The 18,990-nt window shown below is 36.0% G+C and overlaps 2 protein-coding genes across 2 annotated transcripts; one reads left to right on the top strand and one right to left on the bottom strand.

Annotated features, from left to right (window-relative positions):
• The first annotated feature begins 2,590 nt into the window (after positions 1-2,590).
• LOC113354340 (protein SRG1-like) lies at positions 2,591-4,516 on the top strand. The gene is made up of 4 exons (XM_026597694.1): positions 2,591-3,091; positions 3,326-3,585; positions 3,775-4,102; positions 4,176-4,516. The coding sequence occupies exons 1-4, from the start codon at positions 2,807-2,809 to the stop codon at positions 4,416-4,418; spliced, it is 1,116 nt and encodes a 371-aa protein (XP_026453479.1). The 5' UTR covers positions 2,591-2,806; the 3' UTR covers positions 4,419-4,516.
• A 1,065-nt stretch (positions 4,517-5,581) lies between these two features.
• On the bottom strand, positions 5,582-7,100 carry LOC113354339 (arogenate dehydrogenase 2, chloroplastic-like). The gene has a single exon (XM_026597693.1). The coding sequence runs from the start codon at positions 6,869-6,871 to the stop codon at positions 5,756-5,758; it is 1,116 nt and encodes a 371-aa protein (XP_026453478.1). The 5' UTR covers positions 6,872-7,100; the 3' UTR covers positions 5,582-5,755.
• Positions 7,101-18,990: the final 11,890 nt, after the last annotated feature.

Here is an 18,990-nt window from a genome sequence, read left to right as displayed (position 1 = left end):
AATATAATGCGGAAAAATAAATAACACAGACACCATTAATTTTGTTAACGAGGAAACCGCAAATGCAGCAAGGCCTTACAAACGGTCAAGATCAGAATACTCAAGTTATCAAGATAAAAGATAACTGGACCTGGCTTCACGAATCCCAATAAAGTATTTGTAGTCGCTAAACCCTAAAAGGGTTTATGGAGAGAACGACTCTAGATACAACTAGCACACACCAAAAAGTAGTGTCAGGATTCAAAGATCCCAGTTGCCAAGAGTTCCCCTTATATAGACTTCAAGGCCTAGGTTTGTTTAGGTTTAAGCTAAGATAGCTTTGGAACCAAGCAAACAATATTCACCGTTAGATGAAAGCTTTGAATCTTATTCAATATACAAGATATACACAATGTTTAGGTAAACCGTAACCGAACCGTGTGTAAAGACTATATTCAACATGGTTAGCCGAAACTAGCCGATTTGAACTTAAAAGATTAACACTCATTTTCATGTTCACAAAGACATTAATCTTGAGTCACAATTATGTGATCAAATTAATCTAGTGCTAATTAGAGAATTGATCAAATGCAAATCATCTCATAGAAATAAAGTAATAGCAATTGAATCAAAATCGACATAGTTTTTTAATGTACAAGGTACAAATACTTGAACCGTTCGTGAGTCGTCTAAGTCATAGTATATGGACCGGTTTGCAAATTTATAGCAATTACCGAGTTCCGGAGTCTACAAAACTTCTCATTTCACGTACATGTTTGCAAACTTTGATTCAACTCAAAGTTCCGGAGTCTACAGAACTTTTCTGTTCACGTACCGGTTTTCAAACGAAAGACTTTTACCGGTTCCGAAGTTCACAAAACATTTCAGTTTGCATACCGGTTTGGGTACTAAACTGGTTCCAGAACATAAAACTGTATTGGCTCGCATACCAGTTTAATCTTTCGCCAGGTTTCCTTACCACAGTTCCAAAATGGTTTGTATACGAATATACATACCTATCTGGATCATGAAACAATTAGATTTTCCCATGATATGCATACGAGTATGCTTATCACACAAATCTGAAAGTCGATATATGGATACTCCGTTACGTGTACGAATACATGTATTACGGCTTCAGACAAATAAAAGTTTTCTCAGTTTGTAAGACTGATAACACTGTCTTGTATTCCGAATAGTAGTTCTATATTTCTATAAATCAATTCAAAACATTCCTGAATAATAACAATGACACATATCACTGTTCCATGCTATTTTTGAATGATAAACTTGAATTATGATTTGGTTCCGGATAATAAATTGTTCTTCACCGAAATTGGTGAAGTATGAACAAATGTTCATTAATCTTAGTCATTATATTTTGAGAAATTCGTAAACTAAATAATTTGTTCTTGACTCGAAAGTCTTGTCTATACAACCTATTCTAATTAGTTAAGCGAAAATCGTCTCAAGGATAGAAAAGTGAATATAACTTTAGATATAGGTGGTTTAGTCTTCACTTACCTTTTGTTGATGAAGTTCTCCAAAAGCTTCGATTGATCTTCGCCTTCCAACGGTAAAACGCAAATGGTGACTGGCTCATTTCTCAACTCCACTATCCTAGACTGAGACTTTACTAATTGTAGACTAGAAATCAAGATGTAGTTTCGACAACTAAATTTGACAACAAGCTTGATATAGCTACACTTGTGAGTTCGACCGAGCAATGCTCTAACAAATAGTTTGTGTTATTACTAGTAGTATTTCGTTCTTCTCTCACTCATTCTATCAATTGATAAAGCTAATATTGTGTTTCAGTGGTAATCATGATGTGGACAGTAAAATAGGACGAGTCCTCTATCCAATGAAAGCTAGCTACAACTTAATTGCTAGAAGATTTCATCACTTCGTTACAGTTTTCAGATCTGCAATTAAAATTAAGTGATTGAACTTCAGATGATTGCAAAATGAGGTAATAAGTTAGAGATTTACCTTAGAAGTTCTGTTTATCCTGAAACTCAAATTGATTTTCCTGCTTTACAGTATCCCTGATTTGAGAATTTGATTTGAGTATCTTTTTTCAGGTTTGAAATTTATCTTATTTCAGGCGGAGATATGATACCTGGAGTGAACAGAGACCCGAAATTGATTTTGGAACTCTGTTTTTTTAGTTGATTGATATCTCAAATAAATTTGAGTGTAAATTTGCTTTCGATTTTTCGGAAAGAAATCAAACTGAGTTGTAGGTATTTTTAAATTTCGACGAGTGAATGTCGAGAAAATCGACCAAATGGATATGCTAGGTTTGTGTAATGAGAACGAGATTTGAATTTGTCGATTTGAAAAATCATTGATTGCAAGAAATGCGTATCTGATATTAGGATTTTTGTTAAGGGTGATTATGGAAAAAACGATAAGAAATTACTCTCTCTCTATTCCTTACTTTAAGAATTACTAGGTCATCTAATCCGGGACGGAATGAATATAATAAAATACTTTAATACCAAAATCGTACGGATCCAACGGCTGTAAGCAGCCGCTTCATTTTTGCTGTCACGGCTCACGCACACATCACGACTCTTCCTCTTTTGATTAGCTCAAAACCAGAAACCAAATCAGTCGAACAAGGATTTACATTTTAACGATACCAAGCTGAACAGGTATCACAGAGATCAACTCGTTATTTTGTACTGTCTGAACTGCAGACCTCCCCAAATCCATCAATCCTAAAATATATGTCCTAGAGTCGAATGAGTATTAATCCAAAAAACAAAGAGAACCTACTCAATCTCAGTCTTCCATTTTTTAATCGCAAAAACTAAAAACCATGGATGTAAACCACTTGACCACCGAGGAAATACCGTCATCTTCTTCCCCAGGCTTGTTGAAGAAGAAGAATGTCCAAGAACTAGCAATCGACGGTGAAGAACCACCGCCAAGATATATTCGTAAAGATAGCGACCACAAAGAGAAGAAGCAGGTACCTGCACATGAATCTCTATCAGTTCCAATAATTGATGTTAGTCGCTTATTGCCTACTTCATCCGGCAGAGAGAAGGAAGATGAGATGGAGAAGCTTAAATCTGCACTCAATTCATGGGGCTTGTTTCAGGTATAATTTTGTATCAACCCATCTTTTCTCTTTCACTGAAGTCTAGGAAATTCTACTGTTTTCTAAATCTCCAAAGTGATATTAGTAATAGATGCTTCAATTCAGAAATGTGAATCTTATTTGCCTTTTTCTGAATTTGATTACAATAATAAGGCAATAAAAATCAACAAATTTCTGTCACATTAGAAGCAATCAATTTACCTATACTCTGCTTTCTTCTTTCGACGGTTTCAGGCAATTGGACATAGTATCCCGAAAAGCTTACTCGATGATATAAATGATGTGTCAAAGCAGTTCTTTGATCTTCCTATAGAAGAAAAGCAAAGGTACACTAGATCAGAAGAAGATGAAATAGTTGACTTAGAAGGATATGGGAGTGATACCATTGTTTCAGATGATCAGGTGCTAGACTGGTCTGACCGCCTATACCTCTTAATACAACCACAAGAACAGCAAAAGCTTCGACTCTGGCCTGATCCACCAACTCATTTTAGGTACTACTACAAATTTTACGTTAACCAGAATGGAAATGAAAAGATAAAGAGAACAAACTTGCTAAAACTGCGCATGAGATTTATACTGTCACCCTTCTAAGTATAATCGAACAAGAAATCATCTGGAGTAAATAAAGTTTAAATCGACAACTTCAAATCATGGTCACACAATAACAATTGCTAATGCAGGAGAACACTGAATGAATATAGTGTTAAGGCTGGATCAGTAGCCGAGGTCATTCTGAAGGCCACGGCAAGATCAATAGGATTGGAAGAGTATAGCTTCATCAACCAGCTGGGGGGACAACCAATGGTGTATGCAAGGTTTAACTACTACCCTCCTTGTTCAAGACCTGATCTTGTTTACGGCATAAAAGCTCATGCAGATGGAGGAGCGATCACCATTCTCTTGCAAGACCCTGAAGTAGAAGGTCTACAAGTTCTTAAAGATGATCAATGGATTAGCGTTCCTTGCATGCCGGGCGCTCTACTCATTAACGTTGCGGATCAAGTCCAGGTACATAGTCATAAAATAAAAAATCTGTAGAAAGATAAGGAGCTTACGAAATTCACTAAATGTTTTTTGACAGATAATGAGCAACGGAATTTTCAAAAGCCCAATACACAGGGTGGTAACAAATAAAGAATGGGAGAGGCTATCTATGGCTATGTTTTACGGAGCAAAGTTCGACAAGGAAATTGAACCAACAGCTGGGTTGATCAATGAGAGTAATCCTAGAATGTTCAGGAAGGTAAAAGTGAAAGACTATCTTGAAGTCTTCTTCCCAAAATACTTGCAAGGAGAGCGAGCCATAGACTGGGCTAAAGTTTAATTCTCTTAATCTCATGTGTATCCCATGTTTTGCTCGAAAACGATTGTACTTGAGTTCAGGGGTTTGAGTTGACTAATATAAAGAGGTATGTTCAAAAATGATGCGACTCCTGATATATTGTGCAAAATTAATCTAAAGTTCAAATGTGAGGCATCAATAAAGTTTGCATGATTTACAAGGCAAATGCAAGTTAGAGCAGAACAACCAAGAAACATAATCCAAGCAAAGATATATATTAACGAATGAGAAGGTGACAAGCAAAGAACACCAATCTCTAACGAAACACCTTCAAGCCCAATGATTTATGTGTGCACACATATATTTCTTAGGTGATTATGCCTAGCCTCTACCATGCCACAAAGCTCATTTTTTTCCTGAGGTCCTGGTTCTATCATATTACCAGAACAGATTTCAAGAATTAGTTCCATGTCTTTCCAGTAAATGAAAAACTTTTCTTCACAACTTCGCTCCATTTAACTTCAACCACGAAAAATCTCAAAACTAACGAAAATGATTAGATACTCAGCATATGTAAACTCAGTGGTGACATGGTTATTTGGTTTCCTTCTAACTTTAACTTGACTTGTCCTAGTTTTGAACTGAGCGGTCCTTGACAATTGCACGGAGAACTTTCAAGCTCCGAAACAAGACATATATTGGCATCATGTTGCACTACAACTTATCGTGCTAGCCTAACCAGACATACACAGAGATGTGGAACTGCAAATTTATGTTTATCCTCTGCAAGTTTGATCAAATTTCAAGTAGAATCTATTCCAACGGGTGCAGACTTCTCCGATGTTGCACAACGATTTTCTAATTTCAAATTGAGAATGAAATGGAAAGGTGCTTCTGTAGGAACAGACGGAAGTTATCAATTAAAACATCAAGATCATCTAGTTCACCTTCCATGAGAATTATTTCTAGTGAATAAGGTTGAACTAAGAATCTTCTAACTAAGCTATGCTTTAAAATATTTACTGACGATACAATATCAGATAATAATTGGTGGATCAATAATCAAGAATAACTAAAACAAAACAACAAAAGAAAAACTTCTCTAAACTGCCCAATGAAACAAGTAATACGTACTTTACTAGCAGGACGTCTCAGTTATGACTTCACGGGTATTTGTATCAACAAACATTGGCTAGCAATTTAAGAGAGGAAGATAGGATGTCAATTATAAGAACTTTTCACCCAATAAATGTATTTATCTGTTAAGTTCTGTTTCACACGGAAGAAAATGGCCAATAAGCCGACAAGAATAAACAAACAACAAACAGATGACACATAAATACCCATTGTGAACGCATTGCGATGGATTGCACACGACTTCATCCCGTATTCTCTGAAGGTGGTTCAACTGCAATGCCATTTTGAAGCAGTTTAGGGAACGCTGATTTCAGCTTAGACTCTTCAAAGGCCTCAGCATTCTCGAAAAGTTGTTTCCTAAGAACGTCATGCAAATGCCCAAAAAGTTGTTTCTTTAGTGACTCAAAAGCCATATCTAATCTCTCTAACTGCTCCATTGCATTTTTATTATACATAAACAAACCATAGTAAAGATCAAAACTATCCCCAGATGTATTATCGACCAAATTCAGCAAAGTTTCATATCCTTTAGTATTTATCGACGTCGACTCTAACCCAAATTTCTCCAAAACTCTCCCCATCGTGTGTGTAATAAACTGCGACTCCGCAGCATCTCTATCATGCTCAGCACAAGACATTTCCACCATCCTACATTCTTCCTGAACAAATATATTTAGAAATTTTTTGCAGCGACTAATTCTAGATTCCTCATTCCCAACTCTAACTTTATCATAAACAAAAGGAAGATTTTTCCAACTATCTTTACCACTTTCTGGTCCGAACATCGGATGAGTACATAAAACATCAAATTCTTGCGGTAAAATCTGAAGAAATAGATTCCTCGGAAACTCTTTAACAGAGAGAACATCAACAAATAATGTACTTCTTTTCAATCTCTGCAGCGGTAATGACCTAAGAACTGATTCAGTAGAAATAATAGAAGTACAAAGAAGTATTACCTCGGGATGTTCTTCACATAAATCATCAGCATCACTGAAAAATAAAACCCCTAATTTTCGAGCTATATCAGAATAATCCGACCGAGAATGAGCTAATACATTGTGTCCTTGACGGACTAGGGTTTTTGCAAGAAACTGACCGAAATTACCAAACCCAACAATGCCAATCTTTAGCTTCGTACTTTTTTCGAAACGATCATTGATTAAAGCTTCGTAATCGTAAGGTTGAGCTGCATCTAGAGCTCTGATACGAAGAGCACTTTGATGCTTTAAAGTTTGTTTTTGGCGTTTTAAAATGAGAATTGAAGAATGGTGATGAAAAGAATGAAGGATTGAAGATGGATTCGGATGAGGAGGTAATCTGATTTTAGAAGATTGAAGAGATGAAAATGAGAGCATTTCGAATCAGGGTCTTTGTTTGAAAAATTAGATGAAAACAGATGTTCAAAACATAAACCCCTTGGAATAAAACGAATCCAAGGAAGAGACTACAAGGGTTTTAAGGAGAGGAGAGGAGTGGGGGTAACGTCTTTAGACAAATTAACTTGTGCAACCGATTCTTTTCAATATGACATTAAAACTTGCAAATCTAAAGATAACGTCTTTTTTCTCGAAGTTCCAACATAAAAACTGAAGTCTCTCTTGGACGACAAATATTAGCTAACATATATATACTTTACTAATATAACAACTAGAAATATGCTTATCCCGTGGGATATATAATCCATATAATTCCAAATGTCTAAAAGATATTATAATATTTCGATTTTGGAATCTCGTCTTGAATATATAAGGAAAATACTTGAAATTAAACAATAAGAATTTAACACTTGTTCAGGACACTATATCGACATCTTGTAAACTTCCCTTTTTAACCAATACATTTTCGGTAGCTATGCGAACCCTGAAATAATAGACAACCCGGAAACGCAATAGGTTAACTAAGGATCGGTTCTGCTAGAGATCTTTATGATCGGTCCTATTAAAGATCTTTGTTTAAGGGATTGGTCCTAGAATAGATCCATTGATTCATTTTCAACTATGAAACGAGTTTCGGAAGTCCGCTTCTTTAAACCATGAAAATATTGTTTTCGAGGCATGGAATCAACCCAAAAGTTCAAAACACTAGCTAAATAAGTAATAGTGTTATGTCGAATCTACGAAGTCCAATAGATTAATTGTACTTCGTAACTTCATATACCAAAGTTATATGAACCAACTAGTATATCATTCCTTGACACTTTGATCATAATAAAATGATCAAGTAACAATTTTAGAGACACGTGAAACGACGAGGGTACCTAGTATACCACAATCTTTTTGTTATCAACCTACATGACAGATACCTTGCGCGATATAATATAGACAGATACTGTCAAGAAGATAACAACCACAAGGTATACACTTGGTATATATAATAGGTATCGAAACCATACCTAACTATAGGGATCAACCCAAGTATTTTGATTAGGTACAAGTGCAATTACTTTATTATAACTAAAAAAATAATTATAATGCGGAAAGTAAAGTAAAAGCATACAACAAGATTTTGTTAACGAGGAATCCGCAAATGCATAAAATTCCCGGGACCTAGTCAAGTTTTGAATACTCTCATAATTAAGCCGATATACAAAGACTACTACCAACTTCGTACAACTGAGACCAAGTAAACTAACCCTAGTTACATAGTTTCCTCAGTATCACTACGCCTACAACCAATCTGGCCAACGTACGTGATTCCTAAGATAGAGCCCATTGTTTTAAGTTGCTTCACCAGTCGTGAAGACTTCTTGCACTCATCTCCTTTGGATCATCTTCCGAAACAGTAAAGGACTATTTTGTATTCGATAACTGCTCTATCAATCTCAAGAAGTAAATTAGGATATGTGTTAAGTCAAACAAAGGCTCGTCCGTTTAATCTAGTAAACTTCTGTCAGAAGAGAAGGCTTTCAAGAATAATCAAACTAGGTGCAGTCAAGGTTTACCATCGCTAGTCAATCAAATCAATAATCGAAATCTAAAAGCAATGCAAATTCTAGTTCCCCACCGAAGGTACTATCTAGATGCTTTTTGATCCAACAAAAGTCTTTAAACTAGCGGACGTAAAAAAATTCGCCTGATTAGGTTACTCTCCTCTCCAAGGTAGTGTTACAAGTCGGCTACCATAGTGACTACAAAATGAATTGCATTTGTCGGGATGAGTTTGTAATAAGAAAAAACTTCACTATTTATTGACCAAGGTAGTTAAGATTTCAACACATGTTCAAATTACTCACTATGTTGACATCTTGAACTTTCCTTAATAGCAAATCATATTCCGTTATTCACAAAATCCTAAAATATATGTAAAACCGGAAATATAAGATTTGTTATTAGGACTGGTCCTACAAGAGATCCTCGATAGGGATCTGTCCTGCTATAGATACCTAATAGGGATCGGTCCTGTTATAGATCCCCAGTAGGAATCAGACCACCAATCCTATTGATTTCTTCAATTATGAAACAAGTTTCACAAGCCTACTTCCTTAAACTCATTTAGTTAGACATAGTTTTCTAGATTTGGAATCAATCTTAAGTTCATTACACAATCTAGTAACAATTTACAAAGACAGTGTTTATGTCGTAATTACGAAGTTCAAAAGATAAACGTTATAATTCGTAACTCAATATACATAAGTTGTGATGCAACTTGTATATTCTTCGTTGACACTTTGATCATAATAAAATGATCAAGTCTCTAATACTAGAGTTGTATATATATCACTTTGCATGTTATGTTTTCTATCTAAACGACGTGAAAGTAACGTAGATAAAAATGAAAACAAATCAAGTCTTGTATCACTAACCTCGAACAGAAGGATGATGTGATCGTCGATGTCGATAAGTCTTCAGATTCTCTAGGTTCTTCGGAGTAATACTTGTATGTCTCAACATTTGGATCGTATACCACTTTTGAACATAAAAGTGAAATCTCCGTAGAACCAAAATATGCTATAAAATCTTTTATCAAAATGTTCAGAGTAATTTTAAGCCCTTAAAGTTAATTCAGTTAGACCTAGTTGACATGAATTCAACCAAACTAAGGCGGTAAAAAGTGGTTCATAATTTCCGTAGATGATTGTACGAGGTATTATCTTATATACTTGCTTAGGGGTAAGGATGATCCTTAGAAGCCTTAAGATGTATAAACTTGAAATTGAAAGCCAAGTATATCTTGCCACTAAAAGGTTCAGGTCTGAACGTGATGGCAAGTATGAAATTCATATAGGAGAATTTTACTTTTAAAATGAAATAATTCGTGAGATCGTACCTCCTTATTCACCATAGTCTAATGGTACAGTTGAATGTAAGAAGGGAACCATTAAGGAGATCATATATGCCATGTTGATTAAAGTATTAGTCGTCAACTTGTGGGGGAGGTCATCCTCTAAATTTGTTACATCCTGAATAGAGGAACCTTTAAAGGATCAGATAAAACTCCATATGAGTATGGAAATATTGACAACATTTTTATGCATACGTCAAAGTGTAGGGGTGTTTAGATAAGGTAGTCATTCCTCCTCTTAAGAGAACTATGATAATACCCAAAACTGTTGTCTGTGTCTTCATAGGGTATCCTGAGTATACTGGTGCACATAGTTTTTTGGTTGAGAGTTCTTTTTTTTTCTGACATTGGTATGAATACTGATATGGAATCTAGGGATGTTGAGTTCTTTAAACATGTTTATTTTTAAACCAGTCCCTCATTAGATATGTGTTGTTGATCCCCTAGATTTCTTTTCAACTAGTCAAAACTTACCTTTAAGGAAGATGAAGTTGAGGTTGAGCCTATGAGAAGGTAAAGAATTAGAATTGAGACTTCTTATGAACCTGATTTCATAACGTGCCTAGGTTAGTCTATGCCCCAGACTTGTAAAGAAGCCTTGACATCTATTGAAACCCCATTCTAGTGAGGAGCTTTATTTAGTGAAATGGACTAAATATGTCAGAATCTGACTTGGGAGCTTGCTAGTTTACCTCCAGGGAATAAGACCATAGGATGTGAATAAGTCTTTAAGAGGAAACATAAGGTAAATGGAACTGTAGAAAAATATAAGGCTAGGTTGGTAGCTAAAAAGGATATAAACTAAAACAAGGTGTAGATTTCTTTGATTCTTATTCACCTGTGACGATAATTACTTTTGTTAGGATGTTAATTGCTATACATCAGATGGATGTTAAGACAGCTTTTCTAAACCGTGAATTAGATAAAGAAATCTACTTAGACCAACCTGTGGACTTTATGGTGAAAGGTTATGAAGACAAAGTTTGTAAACTTAACAAATTTTTGTATGGTTTGAAATAATTAAGAAAATAAACAGTGACATGGAAAATTTGATCATGTGATAATAAGTAGTGGATTTAAGTTAATGAATATGACAAATGTATTTACAACAAACTTGTTAAGGATGGCTGTGTGATTGTATGCTTGTATGTTGATGATAGGCTTATACTTGATACAAACATAGATGTGATTAATTCCGCAAAAAGCATGCGCTGAATGAGAACGTTGACATAAAAGACTTAGGACCTGTTGATGTGATCTTAGGGATGAGGATTAGAAGATATTCTAATGGTTATAGTCTTAGTCATTCTCATTGTGTTGATTCTGTGCTTAAGAAATACAATCAGTTTGATTGTAAGCCTGCTTGTATTCCGTATGATCCTTCTTGTAGACTCAAGAAGAATAAGGGCGATTGGTTATCACAACTTTAATACTCAAGAGTTATAGGAAGTATGATGAATTTAATGAACTGTAAGAGTCCAGACATTGCCTATATTGTGAGTAAGTTACGTAGATATACTTGTAAATCCAGAATAAGAGCATTGGGATGAACTTAGTAGAGTACGGTACCTAAAATACTCTATTACCTTTTGTTTGATTTATGAAAGGTATCTTGGTGTCCTTGAGGGATTTCTTGATGCAAACTGGATAGCGGACCCAGAGGAGTCTAAGTCTACGAGTGAATATGCTTTCACTCAAGCATGAGGGTTTGTTTTTTGGATGATTTCCAAACAGACACATATTTCTCAATTCAGTATGGAATCTAAGAGTATTGCGGATAAAGCATGAGAGAGGGTTGAGTGCCTAAGATGCTTTTTAAAAGACATTCATATTTGACATAGGACTGTGCCATCTATATCTATATATTATGTTATCTATAATAGCTAAAGTTAAAAACAACTAATCTCAATTGACGTTATTTCCATTGATTGGATAAACTCCAAGGAGAATATCATGTAATCTTTGACAAAAGGTTTGTTCAAATAGATAGTTAAAAATACATCGAGGAGGATGGGGCTTAAGCTCATAAATTAAACTTTCCATGAAGGATACCCAACCTTGCTGACTGGAGATCCCAAGATCAAGGTTTAGAATGAGACAAATAATTTGTGGTGGCTAAAGGTAAACACTATTAGAGAATTTCATTAATTGCCCTTTCCTTATGGTGTAGACATGATAGTGCGACTGCATGTGAATGATGACTTTTAAACAAGTCTTAATGAGTTTTACAGTTTAAATTTAAGATTGAAGTAGGGTGTAGCATATTACACTCTTGATGGAACTCACCTATATGAATGAGGAAGTAGGGCCGCTTCATATGAGAATATAAGTTGATTCTCTAAAGCATTTTGAGATACGGGATATGTCCAGGGCCAAATTGGACACAACGACATGATCTTGGCAACAACCTTGGAAATATCATGCGCGGTTGTTATCGCGAATCACATCAAATGCTAACAGTTCAAGATATCGCGTTCATTGTCTCTAGCAAGTAGTTCCGGTAATATCTCATTAAGAAAAGGTTCAATGCCTCATGGACACCTCTGCCTAAAATGGTATTTCCTATGTTTTTATGTGATTTTCGTTTTTTTATCGAAATTTAATTCATTTTGAGAAAATGAGTTTCATTTTGTTTTGATGGTTTTGGCATTACTGGAACTTAGCACCTAAGGTTCACTAGTTCATCCATTTTCACTTTGGTGAAAGAAACCTTTAGTCTCACCTGTGAGAAGCTAAAGATGAAAGCTCTCTATACTATTATGATTGGTGCAATCCATAGTATGACCATGCGGTCAAAACACTGTTGTGTGAGGGAGAGGACGTTGGAATGGCTAGTATGAATTCAAAATGCATGGTTCGTATGTCTGTTCAGTCAGTTTGGGTCGTGAGATTGGGTTATTGGTTTACCAAGATCTATCTGTGTTTTTCATGTTTTATCGAGGCTTTCATTCATGTGGGGGATTGTTGGAAAACAATTAATAAAATAAATTATTTTTAAAGTTTTTAAGAAAACTAATAACTTATTGTTTTCTTTTGTGAATGGAACTTTTTAGTCCTACATTGGGGAGTTCCTCTTCTTAAGTTGTATAATTCCATTATATAAACAAATTTCTCTACTTTTGTAAAATCCATGGAAAAAAGGTTTCTCTATATCTTCGAGAGACCCAAAGAAAGAAAAAAAAATTATATTTTTTTCTTAAGCTGTAGTTGCATAATTTCTGCATACCACACCCATGAAGATCTAATGAATAATAAAGAGTACATTCAAGATCAAAGTAAATGCAAGAAGTAAAGAACATAAAAGTAAACAAGATCACAATCATATAATGTGGTTCGGCCTTGTAGACCTACATCCACGGTGGGAAAGTATTATCTTTATTGATATTTCAAGGTCTTACCTTTTTTCTCAATATTACAAGTATTTATCTTACTCAAGCTTCTAAGCTCTAACACTATTTCACTATCTGAGGAGTTACAAATAAAGAACATGCACATCTCCCTCAACACGGACTGATATTTATAAGCAAAGTAAACTCCTTCATACATGATATGGTGCTCCTGGGTGTATAATGATACTGAAAAAGCGGGAGTGTAATAACCACACCCAATAATCGTTCGGCAATCTGTATGGACTAAACTCCAATATAATTCCGAGAGCACCAACTTAAAAGTGAGACTCAATCAAGAAATATATCAAAGAGTTTTATCTCTATTTCTCAACACAATCAGCAAATCAAACATATAGAAATCTATGAGCCTGATTGATATGAGAAATACTTGGACGGTACCAAAAACCAATGCCCAAGTGTCAATCAAGTTTTATCCAACAACCAAGGTCGGATTTATCAACTGATTGAACTAAGCCCAATCTGTGATATTTCAAATATATAAACAAATATAATGCGGAAAAGAAATAACACAGACACCAGAAATTTTGTTAACAACGAAACTGCAAATGTTAAAAAACTCAGGGACCTAGTCCATCTTTGAACACCACACTTTATTAAGCCGCTACAGATAGTAACCTACTACAAGTTAACTTCGGACTGGAATGTAGTTGAGCCCTAACCAAGTCTCACACTGATTAAGGTACAGTCGCGTTCCTTACGCTTCTAGAACCACGCCGGATTCTGCGCACTTGATTCTGTTAGTTGATCTCACCCATAACTAAGAGTTACTACGACCCAAAGTCGAAGACTTATAAACAAATATGTCTCCCACATATATGTCTATTCTTTGTTCGGTTTTTGTTCCGTCTTTTGATACAAAAATCAAGGTGAACATGAACTAATAATCCGGTCTTATACTCCCGAAGAGCATCCTAGAAATATCAGTCACCTCACAATAACCTAACTGATTAATAGAAGAAGTTATTGCGGAATCACAAGAGTCTGAGACGAAGAACTGTTGTGATTACTTTTTATATCCTACCAATCGGAGATAAATCTCGAGTAAATCTTAGAGAAGATAAAACTCAATACAATAGAACAAGTAAGATCATAATATGCAACTACAGAGAAAATGGTTGGATCTAGCTTCACGAATCCCAAATGAATTCTTCAAGTCGTTAACCTACAATGGTTTTGGGAAAACCTAAGTTAAAGGATAATCGACTCTAGCTTGCAACTAGGACACATGGAAGTGTCGGGATTAGGTTTTCCAGTTGCTAAAGTTCTCCCTTATATAGCCTATTAAATCAGGGTTGCTTACAATCAAATCTAAGATAGATTAGTAACAAAGCATTCAATATTCACCGTTAGATGAACTCCTGATTTAAGATTCAAGTTAAGTCTGTTTAGAAATTAAGCAATCAATCTATACCGTTAGATGGTCTTAGCTTGTTACGCCTAAATGAAATATACTTATATTTAGATATGAATAACGTACTTAAATGTGTATATTGGGTTGGCTCAATAACAGTTAACCGAAGTTAGCCATATGAACACTTTTAACTTAACCACATTCATCTAACACTTCTAGATCAAATATTATGATCAATCAATCATGAAATATAATCAAATGAATCTAATTGTGTTTCGAATAGATTTTTTCAATTGTTCACTAATTCATAGAAATATATATGAACAAATTGAAACAAAAACGGATTGATTCTTAATCGTACAAAGTACTTATACAAGAATCAATTCATGAACATTGAGACACGGTTTTCAAAGTTAATTTGCATTCCTTAAATCATAAATATTTTAGTATGAGTATGAGAATCAGACATAACCAATTTTAGAACTTAACCAATGTGTTCGCAAACTGGGTACGCGAACAGCAGCTCTGGACCTTGGCCTAGTCAAGCCGTTCGCAAACCCGGTTCGCGGACAACTATCCCGGACCCAACTCAGGTAACCCTTTCGCATACTAGGTACGCAAACAAGAGTTCCATACCTTCTCAGGTAAATCCGTTCGCATACTAGGTACACAAACAGGAGCTCCGTACCAGAATCATCACAATACAGTTTGCATACTAGGTATGCATACCGTGTTGTATCCAGACATGTGTAATTGTTCTAAACTCTCATTTCAATCATTGAAACATCCTTGGAAGACGACAATGGTAATCTCACACATACCGTTAGCTTCAAGTAATTTTCAATTGATCGAGTGGTCAATACGAAACTTCTCAAGTTAACATCAAATGACCGTCTTACACAAATCATGTAAGATGTTCAAGGTAATTTTCACATGATCATGTTTTGACTTAACATTTAGTTTCCAACAAATAAATTGTCTCAAACTAATCTCATCAAGAATATGATGAACATAACTAAACAAAAAATCTTTCAATACATATTTCGAGAAATAGATAAACGAGATAAACTCGGCTCGAAATATAAAATGTGTATAATGTAAAAAGTCTATATAGCTATACGACTTAGTCTCGTTAGAAGATAAAATAAAATAGACTTTTGAGTGATAGATAAGTTTTAGTCTCAACATACCTCTTGTTGATGAAGTTCCTCCAAGCTCCTCAGTAGATCTTCATCTTCAATTGGTGAATGTCGTGAAGTCTAAAGCTCAACTACACATTCTATCTTAATCCGATACATAGATACATAGCTATAAGTAGACTAGAAATCAGGTATATAGTTTTGATCAACTAAACTTGACAAACAAGCTTGAGATAGCAACACTTGCGAGTTCGACCGAGCAGTGCTCTAACAGATACGATATGCCTTCTCGCTCGGACTGGCTCATCACTATTCCATTCGAGTTATATCGTGTGTCACCTTCTTCGGGTAGCATTATATATCGCCCTTCGTCTGAGTCTATGAAACGATGTACCTTCGTATACAGTTGCATCGCACCTCTTCTAATTCTCATTAAATACATTGTTTTCCTTTTATAATTGACCATCATCATGATTTGACTAGAGCTTAAACGCGTCCTTCATGAGGAGAAGCGGTAGATATCTTGGTTCTAGTGTAATCACGTTTTAAACCATTATTCAGAGTATATATCTCACCCTTTTATCATATGATCACCTCTTGTGATGCTTACACGTGGCAACCGGGTATTTTACCCTCACAGTTTGCTCCTTTTCCTTTCATCTTACCAGGGGTACGATTGGTAGAAAACATACGTCAGTCTTTTCATCTTCGCCAAGTCCGAGTTTTCCACCACGTCGCCATCTTTAATGCATTTTTACCTCCTGGACTTGAGGCGCCGGTTTATATCGAAAGGAACTCACCATCTCGACCACCAAGGTGGAAAGTTTTTTTTTTTTTTTTTTTTAAGGTTATTTCTTCTGTTAGTGGTTATCACCATTATTTTTGATTGCTAATCATCACCAGTTTATCGTCGCCATCTTTGTTTTTAGGGTTTTATGTTTGTTGAATTTTTATAATCTTATTTTCATCAGTTTATGCTTTTGATATTAGTTTTCTTTTGGTGTAACTTTTTCTCCCTTGAACTTTTTAGTTATGAGAAAAGACCCGCGTCTAAACCTCTGAGTGCCAATAAATTGTTTGAGATGGCTGATGCTACTTATTTGGAGAATTTGAAAGTTAAGTACTATTTGCAGAGATTCAAGGCCTCTTTCACCAGTTCTGAGAAACAAGACGGAATCTTGACTAGGGAAATCGCCGGGCTACCTTGCAGTCTGAACGAGGTTACCGTGACTGGGGGCCAGCTAGAGGTGGGTTTCATTTGCCTTTATACTTTTCACTGAATTCTTTTCAGTATGAGGTACTTTCTCTCCTCGATCCTCATAGAGGTGTGCTCTATCCTGATGGAAAATTTTGGCGCATTCTTCGAGAGTGTGGTCTTCGAAGTAAAGGAAAGGTTACAGAGCATGAGAAGAACGAGTTCGATCATGCCCAAGCCGATTTGTACACTCCTGATAAGTTCCTTGAGAATTATTGGTTCCACCAAATTGGTGAGAAGTTTAAGGATTTTGGGGTTTGTATCTCGCGGACTCGTCGAGCTCTGAGGGGTCATCTGCTTCTGTCCGACTTAGATCATACTTTGCCTAGTAATATCACTCTTCGCAAGACAAACGACCATAAGTGGTTCGTGTGTCCTCTTCGGGTCGTGGGCCCTTGGGTCCATGGATGGGACAATGTTGGAGGTATTCTTCCTGTGATTTTCGATTTGCATAGTTATCTTCCGACTGATAGTCCATGGGAGCTTAAATGGGTTGCTCCCCTGATCGTAAGCATCGGGTGAAAATTGTTCGAGCTGTTGAGGATGCTAAAGTAGAAAATAATGCCTTACTACTAAGTTATATATACCTTGCCCCTGTTTTATAGCTTAGTATCTGATATCGTTTTTTTTTTGTAGCGAGGAAAGGTTGTGGATGGATCTGGCCCTTCAAGTGCTCCTGTTGGTATTGTTACTCATGCTTTGGATGTTGATCTTTATGGTTTGTTTGATGATGTGGTTATAGTGGATGATATAGATGATTCTCTCTTTGAGAATGTGGATAATGTTCACCTGTACGAGTCTTTTCCTATCGGGGTGACGGTGCTGCATCGAGGTCGGAGCTTAGATGCCCCAGGCGAGTAATATCGCTGATAAGGGTACTCTATCTGATATGGGTACTCTTGGTGGTGGTGGTGGTGTTATTAGTAATGTTGGTGTTGGCACTGGTGTACCTAGTTCCTTTGGTGGTGGTTTTCCAAGTTCTTATGTGGTTCCTTCTTCTCATTCCTTCATTGTGTTTGGTGGAGGTGCTACTGCTGCTTCGATTCTATGCTCCGAAGAGTTCATGAAATTGAATAAGGATGAGCAAGATCGAGTTTTAAACTCTATAAACAAGCCTACTCAACATCGTCTTGTGACCACTGTAAGTTTTTATAACTTTATTTCATTTATAAGATTTCTCCAGTTTCCCCAGTCTAACTGATGGTGTTATCTGGTTTTTTAGAGCAACAACCTGAGGACTGCCATGCTGGATAAGTCTCGGGTGGCTAGGAAGCGATCTAGAGCTGTTGAAAGCGATGCACGTCGAATGCAGTTTGATCTGGATGATGTCATGCAAAAGGTTGAGACATTGCGCCGCGATAAGAAGGAGTATGAAGGTATTTTATTTTCTCATTTATTGTTTCTTTGTTAGAAGGTTATGCTCCTTGGATCTGAATTCATCATTCTACTGGTAGTCACCATCCGTCAACTCGGGAAAAGGATAGAGGTTACTGTACATACCCATGTTAGGGAACTTCATACTGTGAAGATTAATTCAAGCTCGCGCTAATGTAAGATCTATTCTTTAGAGGAAGAACTTGTTCATAGCTAGACAGATGTGGATGTTCATCGTGATCACATTGTAGAGCTTAGCGCGAAGGTTGAAGAGATTAAGCGGTTTGTTGTATCTCGTTCCGAGGAGATTAAGTTGCTCCAGTCTCATAAGAACAACCTCATAGAGTGGCAGTCAGATCATATGACGGAATGGTTTCACAAGTAATTTTCTGGAAGTAATGGTACTTGGATCAACTAATATACTGGAATCCGAGTTATGAATGTAGGTAGCGCAATTACTCTAGAGAAATTGTAAATGTCATATGAAAAGAAGAAATATGGGGATAATATGATATCTTAGGATAATTGGGTTATCAGCTTCTGTTGTCAATGTGGAACTGATGCTTGTGTCAGATCTCCAACAGATCCAAAATGATAAGTTGTGTAAACATTGTTCGACGAAACTTACTCGTTTAGAGCCTCTCAACAAAACTGAATTTTCAAG

This window comes from Papaver somniferum, chromosome 2 (assembly GCF_003573695.1).
Source record: "Papaver somniferum cultivar HN1 chromosome 2, ASM357369v1, whole genome shotgun sequence".
Classification (NCBI taxonomy): Eukaryota; Viridiplantae; Streptophyta; class Magnoliopsida; order Ranunculales; family Papaveraceae; genus Papaver; species Papaver somniferum.
The sequence above is the reverse complement of the archived record's forward strand: the minus strand, read 5'-3'. Positions and strand labels throughout refer to the sequence as shown.

Excerpts from the sequence above, each read along its gene's own strand:
- LOC113354340 (XM_026597694.1), top strand. The coding sequence starts at position 2,807 with ATGGATGTAAACCACTTGACCACCGAGGAAATACCGTCATCTTCTTCC. Across the intron at positions 3,092-3,325 it reads ATTCATGGGGCTTGTTTCAG|GCAATTGGACATAGTATCCC; the intron begins GTATAATTTTGT and ends CGACGGTTTCAG. Across the intron at positions 4,103-4,175 it reads ACGTTGCGGATCAAGTCCAG|ATAATGAGCAACGGAATTTT; the intron begins GTACATAGTCAT and ends GTTTTTTGACAG.
- LOC113354339 (XM_026597693.1), bottom strand. The coding sequence starts at position 6,871 with ATGCTCTCATTTTCATCTCTTCAATCTTCTAAAATCAGATTACCTCCT.